This window comes from Periplaneta americana, chromosome 13 (assembly GCF_040183065.1).
Source record: "Periplaneta americana isolate PAMFEO1 chromosome 13, P.americana_PAMFEO1_priV1, whole genome shotgun sequence".
NCBI classification, from domain to species: Eukaryota; Metazoa; Arthropoda; class Insecta; order Blattodea; family Blattidae; genus Periplaneta; species Periplaneta americana.
In genome coordinates, this window is record NC_091129.1 from 5,025,207 (window position 1) to 5,045,542 (window position 20,336).

General features: G+C 34.1%; 1 protein-coding gene across 1 annotated transcript in view; it reads left to right on the plus strand.

Annotated features, from left to right (window-relative positions):
• Window positions 1–18,558, plus strand: part of LOC138711696 (alpha-tocopherol transfer protein-like) — a 50,316-nt gene extending 31,758 nt beyond the window's left edge. Inside the window, exons 5-7 of the mRNA XM_069842834.1 lie at window positions 10,250–10,360; window positions 12,498–12,603; window positions 15,503–18,558. Coding sequence (XP_069698935.1) covers window positions 10,250–10,360; window positions 12,498–12,603; window positions 15,503–15,654 — 369 coding nt within the window. The 3' untranslated portion in view covers window positions 15,655–18,558. The remainder of the gene's footprint in view (window positions 1–10,249; window positions 10,361–12,497; window positions 12,604–15,502) is intronic.
• The last annotated feature ends 1,778 nt before the right edge of the window (window positions 18,559–20,336 follow it).

Consider the following 20,336-nt stretch of genomic DNA (forward strand, 5'->3'; position numbering starts at 1 on the left):
AAATATACATACAAACAAACAAACTAATAAATGAATAAATAAATACATAAATAAATATATAAACGAGTAAGTAAATTAAGAAATTAGTAGATAAATAAATAATAAACGAACAGATAAACAAAGGAACGAATAAATGAATGAATAAATAAAGGAGTAAATGAAGAAATGAGTAAATAAATAAATAAGTAAATAAATAAGTAAATACGTAAATAATAAATAGACAAATAAATAAAGAAATGCGTAAATAATTAAAGAAGTAAGCAAACAAAGAAACGAATGAATAAATAAATAATTAAATGAATAAATGAAAAAATAAATAAATAATAAGTAAATAAATGTAATTATTTACATTAACTTCGTCTATTTGAGGTTGAAAAATTCGCAAAAAATATGGAATTATTGCCATAATTTTAGAACGCTTATAAATGTTTTGCCCGCAAATGGGTATTTTCACTCTCAACAAATCTGAAGTAGGCCTATAAAATATTCTAACAGAAATTATTTGTTGAAATAGTTATAATTTCGCTATACGAAATGCAAATATATGCCACTGCACATAAAATAAGTTTAAAAGCCTAAAATATACAAATCTTTGCTAATCCAGCTCATCTACACTAACCTAACAAGTCTAACCTAAGGGCCCCCTCAAACCCACTTCTAATTTTACCTACTTCGTAAGGTGGAAAATAGCGCCGAATCAATTAACTACACACCCAATCAATTAAAATAATCGTCTAAGTATGAAAAAATTAATTAATGTAAACAAATTTTCTTTCCTTACAACATGTTCAAATATATATTAACACATGCGGAGACATAACAAATCTGACCCAGACAGAAATTAATACAAATAATCTATTTATTGTATCTTTTCTCTGGATATCCAGGTTGTTAATATACGCCAGTAATTAAATATGTAAATAAATAAAAAGTTTTTCTTCACTATAGCGTTACCACGTTAAGGTACATATGTAGGTTTTACAGCCTTTGGTTTTAGTCGAGTCATACATATCGTATACCAAATTTAATATCATCAACAATTTCGCACAGAAATAAGGATCGACAGTACTGTTGTTGTCATAGTGATGTCCGACAGAAAAAAGTGGAAGAATGGTATAAGCTTTAGAGGGTAATGTAGTTTGGAATGAGAAGATTCGTATAGAACATCAGTTAACTTGAAAACATAGGCCTGCTAGAAAATAGGTAAGATTGGAGAAAATTGATCGCTGTAGATAACTACTTCCACCCTTATTGCGGTGCGAAATTGGTATTGGCACTCACTTTTTATTTTGTTTACGTACACGTGACTTGACTAGAATCGATATACGTAAATACATTTGATCTCTTAACGTGGTAACGCTATTGTAAAGAATTAAAACTCAAATAATAGCGTAACATTTCTTACAACATACTCATGAACAGATATAAAATATACGATAACGAAAACAAAAGCAATACGTCAAACAAACAATATCTCTTTTACAAACTTTAGACCTGCAAAACCACGATGAGAAATGAACAGTCCTTCGTTTACTTTCTTGCATCTCCACATAGGACCGTCCGTCCTTGGTATGAGACTCACAGTAATAAACGTAGCTTCACTACCAAGATTTTTATGAATAAATGTAATAATTCAAGAGGCGAGCTATAGCACAATATATATAGGCCTAAATATATTGATACCACTATCCCATTCATAAAAATACTAATACCAAATTACAAAAGAAAAATATCGAAATAATAATTATGTTGAAATTACCTACCACGAGTGCTTAAATGCGACAGGCTCATGTCAGTAGATTTACTGGCATGTAAAAGAACTCATACGGGACAAAATTCCGGCATATCCGGCGACGCTGATATAACCTCTGCAGTTGCGAGCGTCGTTAAATAAAACATATCATTTAACTAACCACGAGCCAAAATCAAGGAAACAACGTCATTGATGATGTGATAAATAATCAATCACAATAACGGGACTACGTTAGCCTACTGTACACTGGAAATATTTATTTTCCACTTTATTTCGAAGTAATGCATAAACAATGTCACGTAATGTCAATTTCTGAACCCAAGATTAGAGAATAATTTGTGAAAGAACGCTGGACAATACTTAAACATATGTGTACCATCTGCTTGAAGACACAAAGAAAACTAAGCCAGTACTACAAGAAAATCTGAACAAAATACTCACTGTGTCGTTAAGAAGCAAAAAATCTTCCTTCTTGTTGATGGGAAGAGAGAAAGAAAGAGAGTCAAATCAGTATAACTGTTTTTTCCATTGTGGCAGAATAGGAACACTTGTGTTAGCTTCGTACCTACGTAGCTACGATTTGAGACGAATAACATTCCGAAATACAATGTTACACTGGCACATAATTCACTGAAACTTGTTTTCACTACACAACTCCACAAAAATCAACGAATTTAACTTGTTACATTAATGAAAGTTTTTAGCATAAGTTTATCTATGCAAGTCTATGTTACTTAGGTATATATTTACTAACAGAAACACGTTTTCTATACACTTCTTTAACAGAAAAAGATTTACCATTTTGACGCCATTTTTCGTTGCTGTGCCATCTGTAAACATTTAAGTAAAACTGAACACTGGCTGGTCGCCGTGTTCTGACGTCATGATCAGGTGATGCGATGCATTTACTCTTCAAGCAGGGCACAGTGGTCCGAAACGCAAACCTAGCTGCACAAAATTAATAGCTCTTCTCCTATCTAACAGATTTTCAAGAAATTTTATGCAGTCGTTACAAATAGTATACATTATTTCTTTTATATGCAAATTCTGGTTACGTTTGTATAAGGGAAACTACTCATTGCATTTAGCAGGGTTGTCAGACGACCTGGATTGTAATGGTGTGTCCTGAATTGAATTATATTTTTGTCCCGAAATGTAAAAAAAAAAGTGGGAAAAATGCAATTTTCTGTTCATCTATAAAATTGTTTTTTTAAATTAAATAATTTTTCTATAAGTTTTCATAACAGAAACAATATCATATAAACCACCGTTTGAAAGATAAAGAGATAGGTTTAAAGTAAACAATATCATTTTTTAACAGGCATTTGTTCCATTTATAAATATCAGGAAGTTTCACGTAAGTATAAAATCAGGAGTGAAACATCAATTTTGAAGGGGTGTCCATAAAGCTTTTAAGGAACAGTATACATCGCTTCATAGCTAAATATTTATAATAAAACACAATAAGGTAATTTCCAAATTCTAGTGAAAGAACAAAAATATTAACCTGTGGTTGATGTTCTGGCTCATATGAGCTGTTCAGAGCAGAAGCGGTGTAAGTCAAAATTGACTTACACCACTTCTGCTCTGAACGACTCATATGTACATATATTATTTATCAGGCAGTACATCTCACTTGACGATATGTGTCAGAGGAAGAACAATTATTGTTTGTATGCATCTGAAGTCTGACTAGTGTAATATGTAGCTAATCGGCGATGTATGCAATGGAGGGGGAAAGGAACTGGTCACGCTACCCACTTATCTTCTGTCCTAGTTGCCTCATAATTGGTGCCATTTTGGTATCACTTGTCACGTTTAGACCTGTCTTTCGACAGTTAACTAAACAATAACATCAAATGCAAATTAAGCTTTCAGGAATACTCCCTGTAAAATTAATTTGAATAATTTCGAGGGAAAAATATTTCCGGGGCCGGGTATCGAACCCGGGACCTTTGGTTAAACGTACCAACGCTCTCCCACTGAGCTACCCGGGAACTCTACCCGACACCGATCCAATTTTTCCCTCTATGTCCACAGACATCAAAGTGGGCTGACAACCGTCAAGCAACCAACATTTGAGTGCACACTAACTCTGTGTGACTATAAATTGTGGTTTTCTATTACGTACAGGGAGTTATTCCTGAAAGCTTAATTTGCATAATACACGTCACTGTACGTAACAGAAAACCACAATTTAAATTCACACAGAGTTAGTGTGCACTCAAATGTTGGTTGCTTGACGGTTGTCAGCCCACTTTCAGGTCTGTGGATATAGAGGGAAAAATTGGATCGGTGTCGGGTAGAGTTCCCGGGTAGCTCAGTTAGAGAGCGTTGGTACGTTTAACCAAAGGTCCCGGGTTCGATATCCGGCCCCGGAACAATTTTTCCCTCGAAATTATTCAACAACATCAAATATTTTAAATCAATAATTAAATTTCCAAATTAATTAAAAAAAAACCTATGACTTTATTTAGTTCATTTACGAAATTATTTGAGTGTTTTCATTTTAAGAAGTTGTTTTTTTTCTTCAAATATGTGGAAGAATGTATCTCGTCATGTTTAATCTCGAAGTGCTGTCGTACTGCAGACAAATGTATGAATCCACATCTGACCACGTGACAGCCAACACCGCGCTCTCAGCTGCCCCTCACATGTTTCTCACTGCTGTTATTGGTCCAGTTGTCCTGCTCCGGTTTAACGTGAGGTACATTGGCTCGCAAAACTTTTTTCCGATATACTGTACAGTTTTTCTCGTTCTTAAGTTGGTATTTGTACTCATTCTAGGACAGTTGCTTAGGCGGCAGATAGTCTCCCAGGAGGTAACAAACCATCCCTCCTCACAACAGAAAGGTTGAACCAAGCTACTTAATAAACTTAGGCCCAATTGTATAAAACTCCCTGTCTAAAGATCAATTTTGATCGAAGATCGGAAAGTGAACCGTCTTCAGACACTTCTTCTATTGTATAAAACTGCGATCAAATTACCTTGGTTCAAATGCAATCTAAGTTCACGTGAAAAGGACTTGGCAACATCGCATAAACAGGTGAAGTATGTGATGCGCGGGCCATGTTATACAGGTTTTTTCAGTGTAGTCAATTTAGCGACTTTAACTCCCTTTTCAACGACAATTTCTTTTAACTATTATATTGCTTAAATAGGGATTTAGCGACCTTTTCAGCAACTCATAGTGAGAAAATTTAATCTTTCTTCGTTGATAATAAGAAATCTAGCGACTTTCCGCACACTCTGTTGGAGACACTGGTTTGTGTTGTGGGTTGTAGATAATGGCGGACAATAAGAAGGTTGACTGTTCTCCGAGTTGTTATCATGTTATGGTGTTTGATACTGCTAAACATAATAAAGCTTTATAAAACGACAATTTTCGTTTAGTAATACAGTTAATTGAAAATTTATGGATGTACCTATCATATCCATTAATAATTAATGGTTGTTATAAACATAATATAATTATAGGTTATGTTATTTGATACTGCTGAACACGATAAAACCTTATAAAATATAAGAATGTTAGTATATTAAGGCAAGAAATTAAAAAAAATATATATATATCTACCATATCTATTAATATTAATAATAATGGTTTTTCTTTTTGCACAATCTGCCACTCGTATACTTCAAACAGAAAAGAAATAACTGAACTTGGATCATATAACTTAATCGGAGAAATTTCTTCAGTCAAAGTTGACTTTAGTTTAAGACAAATTAATCTCAGATTAGACTTTATACAACACAAAATTCCAAGTTCAGCTAGAACGAGGATCAATTTAATCTCTGATCTAAGATTAAATGGTTTATACAATCGGCCCTTATAGAGATAGGGCCGTATTCATAGCCATTTTTAGCGCGGGCTTCCGGTGGATTATCAGCGTTTTTCGTATTCATAAACCAGTGTTAGCGATAGGATATGATTTGAATTCTGTGCTAGTAACCAGTGGATAGCCGGGGCTAGCTTAGTACGCTCGTAGCGCGTGCTGCGAAATGTCTATGAATAGCACCCAATATGTTTACTTAGTGGTTTAGTGATATAGATAAATTTAATAAACACGGTATTTTGTAGCTTCTCCTCACGCCACGGTTCTTTGCGTTATAATGCGCCTATAGCTTGTTTTTCTTTGGCTGTTGTCATGGTAATAACACTACGTTAATAAAATTACATTGATTAAAGGAGCCACTAACAATCAATGGATTAATATTCTAAAAAATCTGGTAAATAATTTTATTAAAACTATTTCGTTTATAAGACGTCATTGCATTTTCGACCACTGAAGTGTAATGAAATTTTGAATTCCAACCAATCACAGTCAGACTTTGCGATAATTTCTGCAGCTAGATTTATCGCTATCAATTTATCGCATGGTCGTTCTTTTGTTTAGTCGTTGTCGCCAACTATTTCCCCGTTAATTGATGATCATGAATACATTAAGCTGCAACTACACGCTTAAACTTTTCTTTCAACTTTAAAGCAATGAATGCAAGATTGATATTTAATATTAATTAATATATTTATGCAGTGAAGACCATTTTCAAAACGGCGCACCATGTAGACACAAAATCTTTATGTATCTTAATTGAACGTAACTTTTAAACTTGATTCTTTCAATATTCTTCCCAGATTGCACGCATACGCGATTGGAATATTGAACTGTGTAGATGCAGCTTTAGTTCCGTTACACACTATGGCGAGAATGCGTTTGTCGAGCTATAAAAAATGCTTTCGTGTAGCACTCATTGTAAGTAACGGTCGAAACAAGACACAGCTGACATTGGTCCTGCTTCCACACGTAGGCCTAACGTAACCTATAAAATTGTAGCCTATAACATTTGTATTGAAATTAAACAATTAATAGACGTTCAAATTTATGTAACATAATCGCATATCAAACTCAAAAAACTTGCATAGTAATAATGTCTTTGATCAAACTGCCTTTCGTATGGCGTAATAAAATTCGTGTTTTAATTAGGCCTATCTATACAGAGATGGCTTCACTGTGTAGCAACATGTCTCGCTGTGAATACATAAGCATTGGTATATAGCTGTCCCCACTGTTACTGTTAAATTAAATAATGATTTCAGCAGATAATGAAAATGTATTTGCTATAATAATAATAATAGAAAAGTGCAGTACATGTAATTAACATTGTTAAACCAGTATTTCCCTTTTCGCAATTGGCATTACTGAATAATAACATCGAATTTCTTTATTGCAATAATCGATATTCATCTACGAGTATTTCAATTTCACAATGTCTGAATAGGTTAAGTATTCGTTAATATACGATTATTAACATTTTGTGATCGAATTTTAGGGATATATTATTTAAATTTTTATTTTATTCACGAAATAGTCCTAATAAATGTCACTCGAGGTCTGAGATTTCCCAGATAAATCCACTCGCTTCGCTCGTGGATTTATCGGCAGATCTCAGACCTCTCGTGACATTACTGCAGACACATTTTTGTGGGTATGTGTATAATTTAAAACTTGATTGTCAATTATATCACGTAGGATACATCAGTTTAATTTATATTTTTTTTCATTAAAAAAAGGTTTGCACATTACTCTCATATAGTAATGGAACGAAAATGTGGATGGAACAAACTAAAAAATAAGCAATGCATATAGAAATAGCAAATGTCTGTGCTTTCAACACCAAACATGATATTGGAACCACATCTGATACAACAAAGATGTGTAGATGGAGGAATTGTCCTGTTGAATAAGTAATATGCGTTACAAGAGCGGTATGTTGAAGTTTTCATGTTCGAGGAAAAGATTGAAAAAGCGAAACGTAGTTGAGCTTTTTCAATTTCCGAGAACATGAAAACAAACATACCGCTTGTGTATCGTACATTATTTTGTGCGAAGATCGTTTATTACATACCTGAAAGAGGAATTTCTAATTAGTTTGAATGAAATCTCCATCTTGGTTTCTGTTCAATGACGGCAAAATTGGAAAACAAATATATCTATCTTCAACATTGTTCCTATAAAATGTTTTCTGTGTTTACTCCAGCAGGCCGTGATATACGTCTGTCTTTTTTTCCCCCAGTTTATGATGAGTCTGGAATCTTGTTGATTTTTTCACGGCTTCCTTAATGTTACTTGCATTACAAATGCAGTAACTTTTGTGGTATTGCAGAGTTTACTTAATTTTTGCAAATATTTAAAAACAATAATTAACAATGCAATTTAGGTGAAATTGCAGTGGTAAGTCAAATTTATAATTATTACTATATCGAACCTCTTTAAAAATAATATGTTAAAAGCCTAAAGCAATAAAATGAATATGACGCTTAAGCGGTAAGAATAGGGAAATTGTTATGTGTGTTACGTTGGGAATACTGAATATGGTATTTCACACTTACCGCGTATTGGTTTTGTGCGGGAAGCAAGCAAATACGCACGATCTCGCACAAAAATAATTTATTATATCAGGTTGCAATATGCGCATGCTAGGTAGTATACAGTATTTTCCAGTATGTGGATATATTGCTGGGAAGTCAAATTTTCTTCAATACCTGAATAGGCCCATGACTATTGTTTGAGAAAATCTTTTTATCTGAAAATATTACATTTTCCCATGGATATTCATAATATTCTTGTCAAAACGCTATGTGTTCTATTCCATGTTTATGATCCAACGTGGTATTAATATGTGCAGGGAAGATGAAAAATTTTCCTGGAATCTATACTAATAATAAATCTGTAGCCGAAATTTTTCTGGTAATTTTCGATTTTCCACAAATAATTGGTCCTAACATATATAATGAACCACCTGAAACCGAAAATCGCTTTTTCGAAATTTTTGTTCGTATGTCTGTCTGTCTGTATGTTTGTTACCTTTTCACGCGATAATGGCTGAACGGATTTAGATGAAAATTGAAATATAAATTAAGTTCGTTGTAACTTAGATTTTAGGCTATATGACATTCAAAATACATTATTTAAAAGGGGGATTATAAAGGGGCCTGAATTAAATAAATCGAAATATCTCGTTTATTATTGTTTTTTGTGAAAAATGTTACATAACAAACGTTTCATTAAAAATAATTTGCGATACGTTTTATTCCTTGAAAAAATTTTGATAGCACAGATATTCAATGAGGTAAATGAGTTTTAAAATTAAAATAACTGCCATCTAAGGCCGTGTAATGAATTAAAAAACAAATGACTTCGTCTATAAGGGGCCTTGGACAACAACAATCGAAAGATATGAAAGATAGCCTACAGAGAATGTTTCTGTGTTTGTATGAAGTAATATCGGAAGCTAAATTAGCCTATTTGTATAATTAATTATTATTTTACCATTGGAAAGTGTAGTTTCTCTAGATGGACATAATGCTATAATGTTATTACAGTAACTTCTGATATAATATAATATAATATAATATAATATAATATAATATAATATAATATAATATAGTATAATATAATATAATATAATATAATATAATATAATATAATATTATATATAATATTATATAATATAATTTAAGTTAATTGAAGGGTTCAGAACCATAGTGGGCCAAACGCCATTTACTGAATACGTAAAAAACAAGGGTTAAAATTAAGTTATTACCATAATTCAATGGAAACATACAGCAAGTAATATAAAGTACGCACATTAAATCTAAATGATGTCAATGTTCATTAAACTATGGTGAATGCAATAACAATTAAGAAACATGTTAAAGGAATTGGCATTGCACCAAATGAGTGGTCTCTGGACCGAAATGATCGCATTTTAATTATTTAAACACAATTTAAATTAAGGAACATATTAAACGATTTATCCTTCTATCAAACACGAATGTTGCCTGGATCAAATGTCCTATTTTAATTATGTAATTACTTTATATTTATTTCTAACGGGTGCAGCGGAGCACACGGGTACGGCTAGTATTATATAATACTCAAGAGAAATAAACTACATGTTTTAAACATTTCGGTGCAAAATAAACTCAATGTTGTATTTCTGTCGGTTACATATATCTTTATTGCTCTAAAAGGTTGTCTTTGGTTCGATTAGCTAGGTATATACCTGCAACTCGGAGTTCAAATACCTCCCTTCCCAGGACGACATGTGGAGTGGAGTATGTAGACATATTGCCAACATAATATCTCACAAACTTCACTTCCACATCATTTGATAGGATAAAAATTTTTCGAGCCAGTGTACGAAGTGAAATTATCTCCATTTGTGTCCATGTGCCTACATCGAAAAGCAGACAGATATACGGTGAAGCTACACAATCCATAATAAACTAATGAACTTACACCTCGTGGCGCACCTCACTCTGTCTACACATGCCATTCACAATAGCTCACAAAATTTGGGTCAACTTTGGCCCATTTTACCTACTGTCATCTAAAGACATGGAACATAACAGAAACTATTACATACTCTTTTTCCTATAAAGGAATAGTGAGTGTTCCATAATAAAACTTGTTTACATTTCTATTTTTCAGAAAGCATTCAGTACGCGTCTGAAAGCGTTCCACGTCATCAACGCACCGCCCTTTGCTGGAGTTTTCGTCGAGTTACTCAAATCTGTTCTGTCTTCTAAGCTTGCGGCAAGGGTACGTGGATTAAAACACTTCTTTGACGAGTCTCCAACCACTTCTCCATGATATTTTCCTACACCACTGTTGAGGTCTCCCAAACTATATCGAAGCACTTAATTTCCGTTATTATAAGACTTAGAAAATATCATAAATTTTGAGCTTCTTTTCTGATAGTCGCTTCCCTTTTTGATATACTTACTTACTTACTGGCTTTTAAGGAACCCGGAGGTTCATTGCAGCCCTCACATAAGCCGCCATTGATCCCTATCCTGAGCAAGATTCATCCAGTCTTTACCATCATATCCCACCTCACTCAAATCCATACTTACTTACTTCCTGGCTTTTAAGGAACCCGGAGGTTCATTGCCGCCCTCACATAAGCCCGCCATTGGTCCCTATCCTGAGCAAGATTACTCCATTTTCTATCATCATATCCCACCTCCCTCAAATCAATTTTAATATTATCTTCCTATCTACGTCTCGGCGTGCCTAAAGATCTTTTTCCCTCCGGTCTCCCAACTAACACTCTATATGCATTTCTGGATTCGCCCATACGTGCTACATGCCCTCCCCATCGCAAACGTCTGGATTTAATGTTCCTAATTATGTCAGGTAAAGAATACAATACGTGCAGTTCTGTGCTGTGTAACTTTCTCCATTCTCCTGTAACTTCATCCCTCTTAGCCCCAAATATTTTCCTGAGAACCTTATTCTCAAACAACCTTAACCTATGTTCCTCTCTCAACGTGAGAGTCCAAGTTTCACAACCATAAAGAACAACCGGTAATATAATTGTTTTATAAATTCTTTCAGATTTTTTGACAGCAGACTGGATGATAAAAACTTCTCAACCGAATAATAACAGGCATTTAACATATTTATTCTGTGTTTAATTTCATCCCGAGTATCATTTATATTTGTTACTGTTGCTCCAAGATATTTGAACTTCTCCGCCTCTTCGAAAGATAAATTTCCAATTTTTATATTTCCATTTCGTACATTATTCTCATCACGAGACATAATCATATACTTTGTCTTTTCGGGATTTACTTCCAAACCTATCTCTTTACTTGCTTCCAGTAAAATTCCCCTGTTATCCCTAATTGTTTGTGGATTTTCTCCTAACAAATTCACGTCATCCGTATAGACAAGCAGCTGATGTAACCCGTTCACTTCCAAACACTCTGTGGTATCCTGGCCCTCAAATCCATTTCAATATTATCTTCCCATCTACGTCTCGGGCTCCCCAAAGGTCTTTTTCCCTCTGGCCTCCCAACTAACACTCTATATGCAATTTTGGATTCGCCCATACGTGCTACATGCCCTGCCCATCTCAAACGTCTGGATTTAATTTTCCTAATTATGTCAGGTGAAGAATACAATGCATGCAGCTCTGCGTTGTGTAACTTTCTCCATTCTTCTGTAACTTCATCCCTCTTAGCCCCAAATATTTCCTAAGCACCTTATTCTCAAACACCCTCAACCTATGTTCCTCTCTCAACGTGAGAGTCCAAGTTTCACAACCATACAGAACATCCGGTAATATAATAATCTTTCAGATTTTTTGAAAGCAGACTGGATGTTAAAACTTCTCAACCGAATAATAACAGGCATTTCCCATATTTATTCTGTGTTTAATTTCATCCCGAGTATCATTTATATTTGTTACTGTTGCTCCAAGATATTTGAACTTCTCCACCTCTTCGAAAGATAAATTTCCAATTTTTATATTTCTATTTCGTATAATATTCTCATCACGAGACATAATCATATACTTTGTCTTTTCGGGATTTACTTACAAACCTATCTCTTTACTTGCTTCCAGTAAAATTCCCGTGTTTTCCCTAATCGTTTGTGGATTTTCTCCTAACAAATTCACGTCATCCGTATAGACAAGCAGCTGGTGTAACCCGTTCACTTCCAAACCCTCTCTGTTATCCTGGCCCTCAAATCCATTTTAATATTATCTTCCCATCTATGTCTCGGCCTCCCCAAAGGTCTTTTTCCCTCCGGCCTCCCAACTAACACTCTATATGCATTTTTGGATTCGCCCATACGTGCTACGTGTCCTGCCCAACTCAAACGTCTGTATTTTATGTTCCTTCTTTGATATACCATTTCTTTATATAAACAAAGCTGTCCCATGTTTCAGGTACATGTTCACGGGACAGACCTCACAGAGCTACACAAGCAAGTCCCAAAGGAGAGTCTTCCTACAGAAATGGGAGGATGCGGAGGTTCTATTATAGCCAACTGGAGTAAGAATGTCACACTTTCAAATTCACACATCCTGTGTCTGTCATCCCATCTTAACACCCTCAAATTTACATTTCCTGTGTTTGTCACTTCTTATTAACTCTCTTTCATTTGTTATTTTCACTGATATAATTTATTCTCAAAAATAATATAAGACGGCTCAAATTAATTTTATAAGAACTTTCTTGTTAAGCAAACTTCAGACATTAAATGCAACACTGAACTCGGGCCTGTAATGTTGGCTCGTCCCTGTAAATTTGGAAGTAAAAAGAAGAGCTCGTAATGGTGATAATGCTAATAATGAAGCATATATATATTTTTATGCTCGACCATGCCGAAATGTAGTAATTATACACGTGGTAGCACCTGGTAATGCATGTCATTAAAGTACACCTACTCATTAAAGGTCAGGTCTTTCAGCCAATGACGACTCAGCTTACAACTGTTCAGCCAATGACAGGTCAGCTTTCTACCGTTATAAAACCGCAAGTATCGATTATTCTCGGATATGCAATCGAAAGAGAATTAGCGAAAAAATCACGGAGGCTGGAAATCCAATACTGTCGCAGAAGGTTATGTTCTGTTACTATAATAATTAGCGTTAATTGTAAATAATATTCAAATAAATTCAATTTGTCATATCGTTTTTCAATGTCTAATTTTATTTCAATGTTATCTCTGTAGGTTCTTATGGCCTAGCAAGGTCAATGTGGACATCTGTTCCTCGAAAAAAATGAATACTTTTGCGTCTGCGCACATCTCACAATATACGGGACATTGCTAAAAAATTAATAATATCAAGTTAGAAATATGGTCGAGCATAAAAAGTCGTATGAAACTCGCCTATAATGGTAAATAAGAAGCTTGTATGAAAATTATGAAACTCGCTTGCGCTCGTTTCATAAACATCCATGCTCGCTTTCTTAATTACTATCATTATAGACTCGTTGCATAATGTGCTATCATGCTCGACCATGCCGAAATGCAGTAATTATACACCTGGTTTTACTCTTTAATGCACCTCATTAAAGTACACCTATTCATTATAATTCAGTTGTTCAGACAATGAGAAATCACCATTGTACCATTATAAAACCGCAAGTATCGATTATTCTCGGATATGCAATCGAAAGACAATTAGCGAAAAGTCACGGAGGCTGGAAATCCAATACTGTCGCAGAAGGTTATGTTCTGTTACTATAATAATTAGCGTTAATTGTAAATAATGTTCAAATAAATTCAATTTGTCGTCTCGTTTTCAATTCTAAATCAATTTCCAGGTTATATCAAGACCAATGTTCACGTTATTCCCTAGATTATATCAAGGTCAATGATATTCGTGCCTCGGAAAACATCAATACTTTCGCGTCTGCGCACATCTCACAATTCAGGTCACTTCCGCTCCTCACTTACATAACCATAACATGAATACTTATGAATAGACTTCGTGGAATTGCCACGAGAATCGTAAGGTTTACTATGCACGCGGTATAGACTGTATGAGAAGGGGACGTGTGACGGATGGAGTATGCCTCTGATGTAAACACTGAGCAATATACTGCGGTTACAATAAAACCTGTATCCTGCATTGAAGAAATATAATGAATGATCATTGAAGTAGGAAATGTCTAAACATTAAATACACAATTATTTTATAGTAAGATATATTAACTCTTAAATGTAAGATACATCATCCTTGAATATGTGCGCTGCAGTAAAGAGTTACGTACATTTTGAGCGACTGCAAAGTGAACCTCCTCCGATGGTCACTCAAACAGTTTTTATATTGGGAAAATGTACGTTCAACATCACACGATGTAATACGTGCGATATTTGAAGAACAGGAAGTCACTACTTTTTAGTACACGAACTTCAGACGTCTTGTCATGACCTCATAGTACATCATTTATAATACGAAGTTGTGAATAGGCTGAATTTTTAGCAATAATGTTTCTTAACTTATATTTCACTTTTTTTTAAATTAGTGAATTGTTATTTTCGATAACGGTTTGTGATACTTTATCCACTATATTAACGGCGTCTGAGAGTTGTAGTTTAGACGATTCTAACAGGGTGATGCTTTTGGACACGATTTTAAAATTAGAATCAACGAACAGAATATCTTGCAAAGGCTGTTCACAATACAATGATTTTACAGCTGCAACAGCGGAACTGTCTGTGCTATCCAATGCATCAATTACCTCTAGTAAAATTATACAAAATAAACTGCAAACATTTGTTAATAGATGTTTACGAATAATCTTAAAAATTAGATGGCTAGATATAATCACAAACTCAGAACTATGGAAGATAACAAATCAGAAAGAAATCAAAAGACGAAAGTGGAATTGGATAGGGCACACAATCAGGAAAGAAGATGGAGCAGTAGAAAGAATGGCTTTCGATTGGAACCCCCAGGGTAGTAGAACAAGAGGAAGGCCAAAAAATACATGGAAGAGAACAGTTTTGGAGGAAATTGCTAGGGAGGGGAAAACATGGAGCGAAGTGAAGAAGTTGGCTACAAATAGGGTCCGATGGAGGCACTTTGTGAATGCCCTATGCTCCTCATGAGGAGATACAGGAGTTTGATTTGATTGAACATATCATTAAAATTTATGTACCTATTACTGCTACTATCAGCACCAATACTACCGCCATCATTTAAATGTGGCCGCACTGAGAAACTCGATCCCCGATCCCCCAGACAAGAGTTAAAAAGACGTTAAATTTTGAATGCAAACAAATCAATTCAAATGTAAACAAATGAATTCAAGCTGACTCCCGTGTCTTCATTATCTCCATGGCTACATCGCAACCTCCCTGTACGCCACGATGTACTCATATAAATTAATATTATTTTAAAACATTCTTAGTATTAAAACTAACCTGATGTTGTTTCAGACCTATGGTTGAAGAAGCTCGAAAAGTACCAAGACTATTTCCTGCAACACGAAAACGTGAAATCTGATGAGAAGAAGCGCATAGGAGGAAATGCTGTCAGTAGCGACTTCTTTGGGTTCGAGGGTTCATTTAGGAAACTGAACGTTGACTAGTGGAAGGGGATCGTGTGTCATGGGAGGAGTGATCCAGGTGACGAAGATGAAGACAAATTTGACAGTTTATGAAACATGAAAGGAAATAAGTAGATGACAATATTGGATGAATAAGAGATCACAAACAGTTCACAGTAGTAAAATTTTGGTAATATCGCAGTCTAGTATATACAGTCACGAAGCTTAATACTTACTAAATATGCAAACATAAACAGTTAAAATATGTATCCATAGATAGTTGCTCACCACCAGGATCGCTACTATCGCCTCATCACAGAGACTTTCCCTAGCAGACCACAAAATGTATTGTACTTTCGATATCGTATTATTTTGAAAAAATGAACACTATTTAAATATGAAAAATCATAAGGTTTATATATTATTTCCATAAAATATATATTCTCTTCTATAAACTCACCTTCCTGGATCTTTCGGAAGAAGGATAACTCTAACCTATTTTTATTACAATTTATAGTACTACAAACGTCTCCTCGTCCCATATCATTATTCAAATTATTGTATTTTAGCCATTTACATTTATTACAACTAATAACGAACATTTCACAGTTTACATAGCTTTTCACAAAAATGTGAAATACGGCACGGTCAATATTTTTTTCGCTCTAGACCAGGCCGTAATGTTTGTTCGGGTTTTCTACTTCAGTGTATGTAGCTCAGTGTAATATTATATTACAACTTTATTGCGTATCATTGCTAAGCTTTATTTAGTGTAATGTGTCCATAAGTTCCGTTTACTTCTTGTTGCATAATATGTTGCAGAAATAATTACAAAACTGTGTTATTTTAATGTGAAGAGAAGTTTACATGATAACATAATCTGTTCGCGTAAACATTTCAAGTTAGAATGGAAGATATATTGAGGTTTAATAAAAAATAATTTATATTGTGATTTCAATTTAGCACATCTACATTTCTTAATTTTAGACAACACATTTACCATACCACTCCTATGAAATTAGTATACGTACAATTATGTTACTTCGTCTCTTAAGTAGTAGATACATACAATAATTCAGTACTGGTACTCAATTGTAGTATTAAAATACAGACAAATTGAATGTCCGGGGTATCATACATGACATTGTGTTTAATCATAATGTATGATTGCGAATTTAGGAATATAAGTTATAGAAAAAATAACCTGTAATTTTCATATTAATGGCCATAACCTATAATTTCAACATATCTAAATACCCGTGCGGTGCAATTGAAAATTATTGAATCGTGCATACATGAATGTTAAAGAATTTTGCAATATTTAATCGAAATAAAGGCAGGTATTACACAAACAAACAATGCAACTTTCATACAATAAATAATATTACATCTTAACTTGCAAGTGAATTATGTCTGAAGTGTCTCATAATCAGTGTTTTAAATTTTATTAATGCAATTACACTACATTTTAGAGAAACATATGTTACTGTTTATGCATTCCAACTAATTTATATGGTTGAAACGCCGCCCTTCGTGATCGGGTTGAGCGAGTCACATGGTCTGCCTTACGGCCTGTATTAGATCACGATGGCTGTGGCACAGTCTATTGGTCCTAGTACTCACAGCGCTCCAAGCGGCTAGCAACTATCGCGAGATTTGCTAAAAATCATCCCAAGCGTCGTGACTGTATACAGTAGACTGTGGAAATATTAAAATTTCTTCTGAATTAGTATAATTTGTACAGTAATGAACATTAGACATTTTTCTGCATAAAAACAAAAGGCAACAAATAATTTATTTGTGTAGTGTGAGAGGAGTAAAACTGCCTTAATTTTAAGAACAGAATCTTTATGTTGTAAGTAACCAAAAAGTTAAGTGTCATTTTCATATTTGAATAATGGTTTACCCGAAAGAAAACTATCTGAAGTTTGATTCCCATTATAGTAAAACTATTGGGTATTGAGTGGTAAGATAGGAATTCGAAGAACAAGCCAAAGAAAAATATATTCCTTTGCCATTTCTTCGAAAACGCTTCATTTGTGTAATAAAGAACAAAATTAATTGATTAAATTTCCGTTCACTGTAAATGTGTTTTTAATCAGTTAATTTTGCAGATGTTGAATAACTGTTTTTGTACAAATGAGTCTACAATAAGTTGTGCACAAAAGAAGAACTACTTTGAAAAATTGATCTGTTGAACATTTGACTTATACCTACCCACATAAATCAGTAGGTACTATTATTAACTATAACTCATGTGATGATGGAAATGTGGAACAAAGAAAATTTCTCTCCTGCACCGAGATTTAAACCCGGTGCTGGAGAGAATTTTTCTCTGTTCCACTCTTCCATCATCATATGACGCAGAATTTCTGCACTGAAATATCATATGTACTTCGGTACATTGTAATATATGACATGCGAAAAATAATCACTTAGTGATTTAAGACGGCGTTCATTCCGTCGGATCCCGGTCACTTAGTCACTCATAACGAGTGCACCTCAGCACATGTGTGGACATTGTGCCATTGTCATATATCTATATGACGCAGTGGATGAGGGTAGGCCACTAGAGGGAACCCAAAACGTGGAACTAAAACTGAGAGGATTCGATCCGACATCGGGATGGGAATCCGGTGTGGCTTAGTGAATAAAGAAGCGTCAGCACGTAGAGCTGAAAACCCGGGTTCAAATCCCGGTGCCAGAGAGAAATTTTCTCTGTTGCACTCTTCCATCATCATATTATGACGCAGAATTTCTGCACTGAAATATCATATCTACTTCGGCACATTGTAATATATAACTCATGTGTAACAGTTCAATAATCTATACTTGTTTCGTGTATCTTATGTCAAGAATCACTTTGGTAACAATACATGTTGTAATGTGACTTGAATCTGTTCATGTAAAGAAAGACAAATATACAGCAGTTTTATTGAAGACTAATATTTGTAATCATTTTTTACTATCCATTATTAATATATCAAGAAATGTTATAATCCATGTCTGCTACATTCACTGTGTTACAAGTCTGTCTGAACCCGAACAAGACAATTTTACAAGTACGACCAATCTCGATGTTTATGAGGCAAACCTGTTTAAGATAACAAGAAGGGCACGTCTACTACAACATACAACTGTCCACAGCTTGCTCTGTATCTTATCAACTTTTAAAACCATTCATTAGGAACTTTGAAGACAAATTGAGAAGTGTGCTGAATATAACCTGTAAATTGTATTATTCTTTCGAACACTTAATAATAATTTTAATAAAATATTTTGGAAGAAAACATTGTAGCAAAACTGAAAACATTGAGACATAAGTCCATATTTTTCTCATATGATGAACATAATCATGAAAATATAATTTAGAATCAAGTAATACACCAAGATATTTAATAGAATTTTTCCTAATATTACGGACGTTATTAAGAGAATAATTGGATTTTATGGAAGTAGTTTTTCGTGAGTACCAAATGACAAAAGTTTTTGTTTAATTAGTTTTCATTCCATTATCGTTATACCAAATTTATAGAGTTAATATCATTTTGAAGAGTTTCACAATCTGCCGGGCTATTTATTGTGCGAAAGAGATCGTCAGCAAATAACAGGTAGTTTTAACTTATTCTTTCACATAATATGTCATCTATAAATAATAAAAATAATAGAGGGCCCAATGTAGATCCTTGGGGAACTCCACATAAACTATTAAATGGATCCGAGAGAGAATCGTCTAGTCGTCTATTTGTTAAATAGTTTTCAAACCAAGTCACGTATTTAGAAGAGAGACCAAAGTTTTTAAATTTATTAAAAAAATAAATAATAATAATAATAATAATAATAATAATAATAATAATAATAATAATAATAATAATAGTGACAGTATACCCACAAGACCTTTAAAAGCAACTATGACATTCTTTTCACTTTTCTCAATTTCAAAGTATGTCATGCTAGTGTTTAGTCAGTGTAGATTTTATTTACGTACCAGAAGATTTTAACTACATTTCAGAACTCACGATTAACTCGAAAACCTTAAAGCAATGAAAATACTTTGAAAACAAATTTGAAATCAGAGCGATGATTTATATGAAAAAACGTAGTTTTCACTAAGCTGTCTCTCTACATACGAGAGAGGCAGAAAAAGAAAAACGCATTTCTTTAACTCGCCGTAACGCTGAAACCAGTAAAGATTTTGAGTAGCAGCAACTATTAAAAGTAATTTCCATTCTTCCTAAACGTTTCTATCGCTTTCATCCCCTATCTAACGTGAAGAATTAAGAAATGTGTCGCTTATCATGTCAATGTCTAATTTGGACGGCTCACTTCCAAGATAATCATTTGTTTTTCTCACTTCCCAAAATAGAATTTGATTTAGAATTTTTTTCTACGGTTCTACAGATTCCTCGTCTGGTAACTCGGCAACGAAAGAACAAAAATGGCGAACGATAATACCTACGAGGACTTAATAGAGCCTTCACTTCCTAAGTCATAAGGAAAGAAGAGTAGTCACGCCAGAAATAACAGCGACGCAACATTAATAAGGAGCTATTGAGAATGATGAATGCGTTACACCAAAATGGAACCACGTAGAAATAGACTAAAATACAGTGCGTCTATTACTTACTTATTTACTGGCTTTAAGGAACCCGGGCGTTCATTGCCGCCCTCACATAAGCCCGCCATTGGTCCCTATCCTGAGCAAGATTAATCCAGTCCCTACC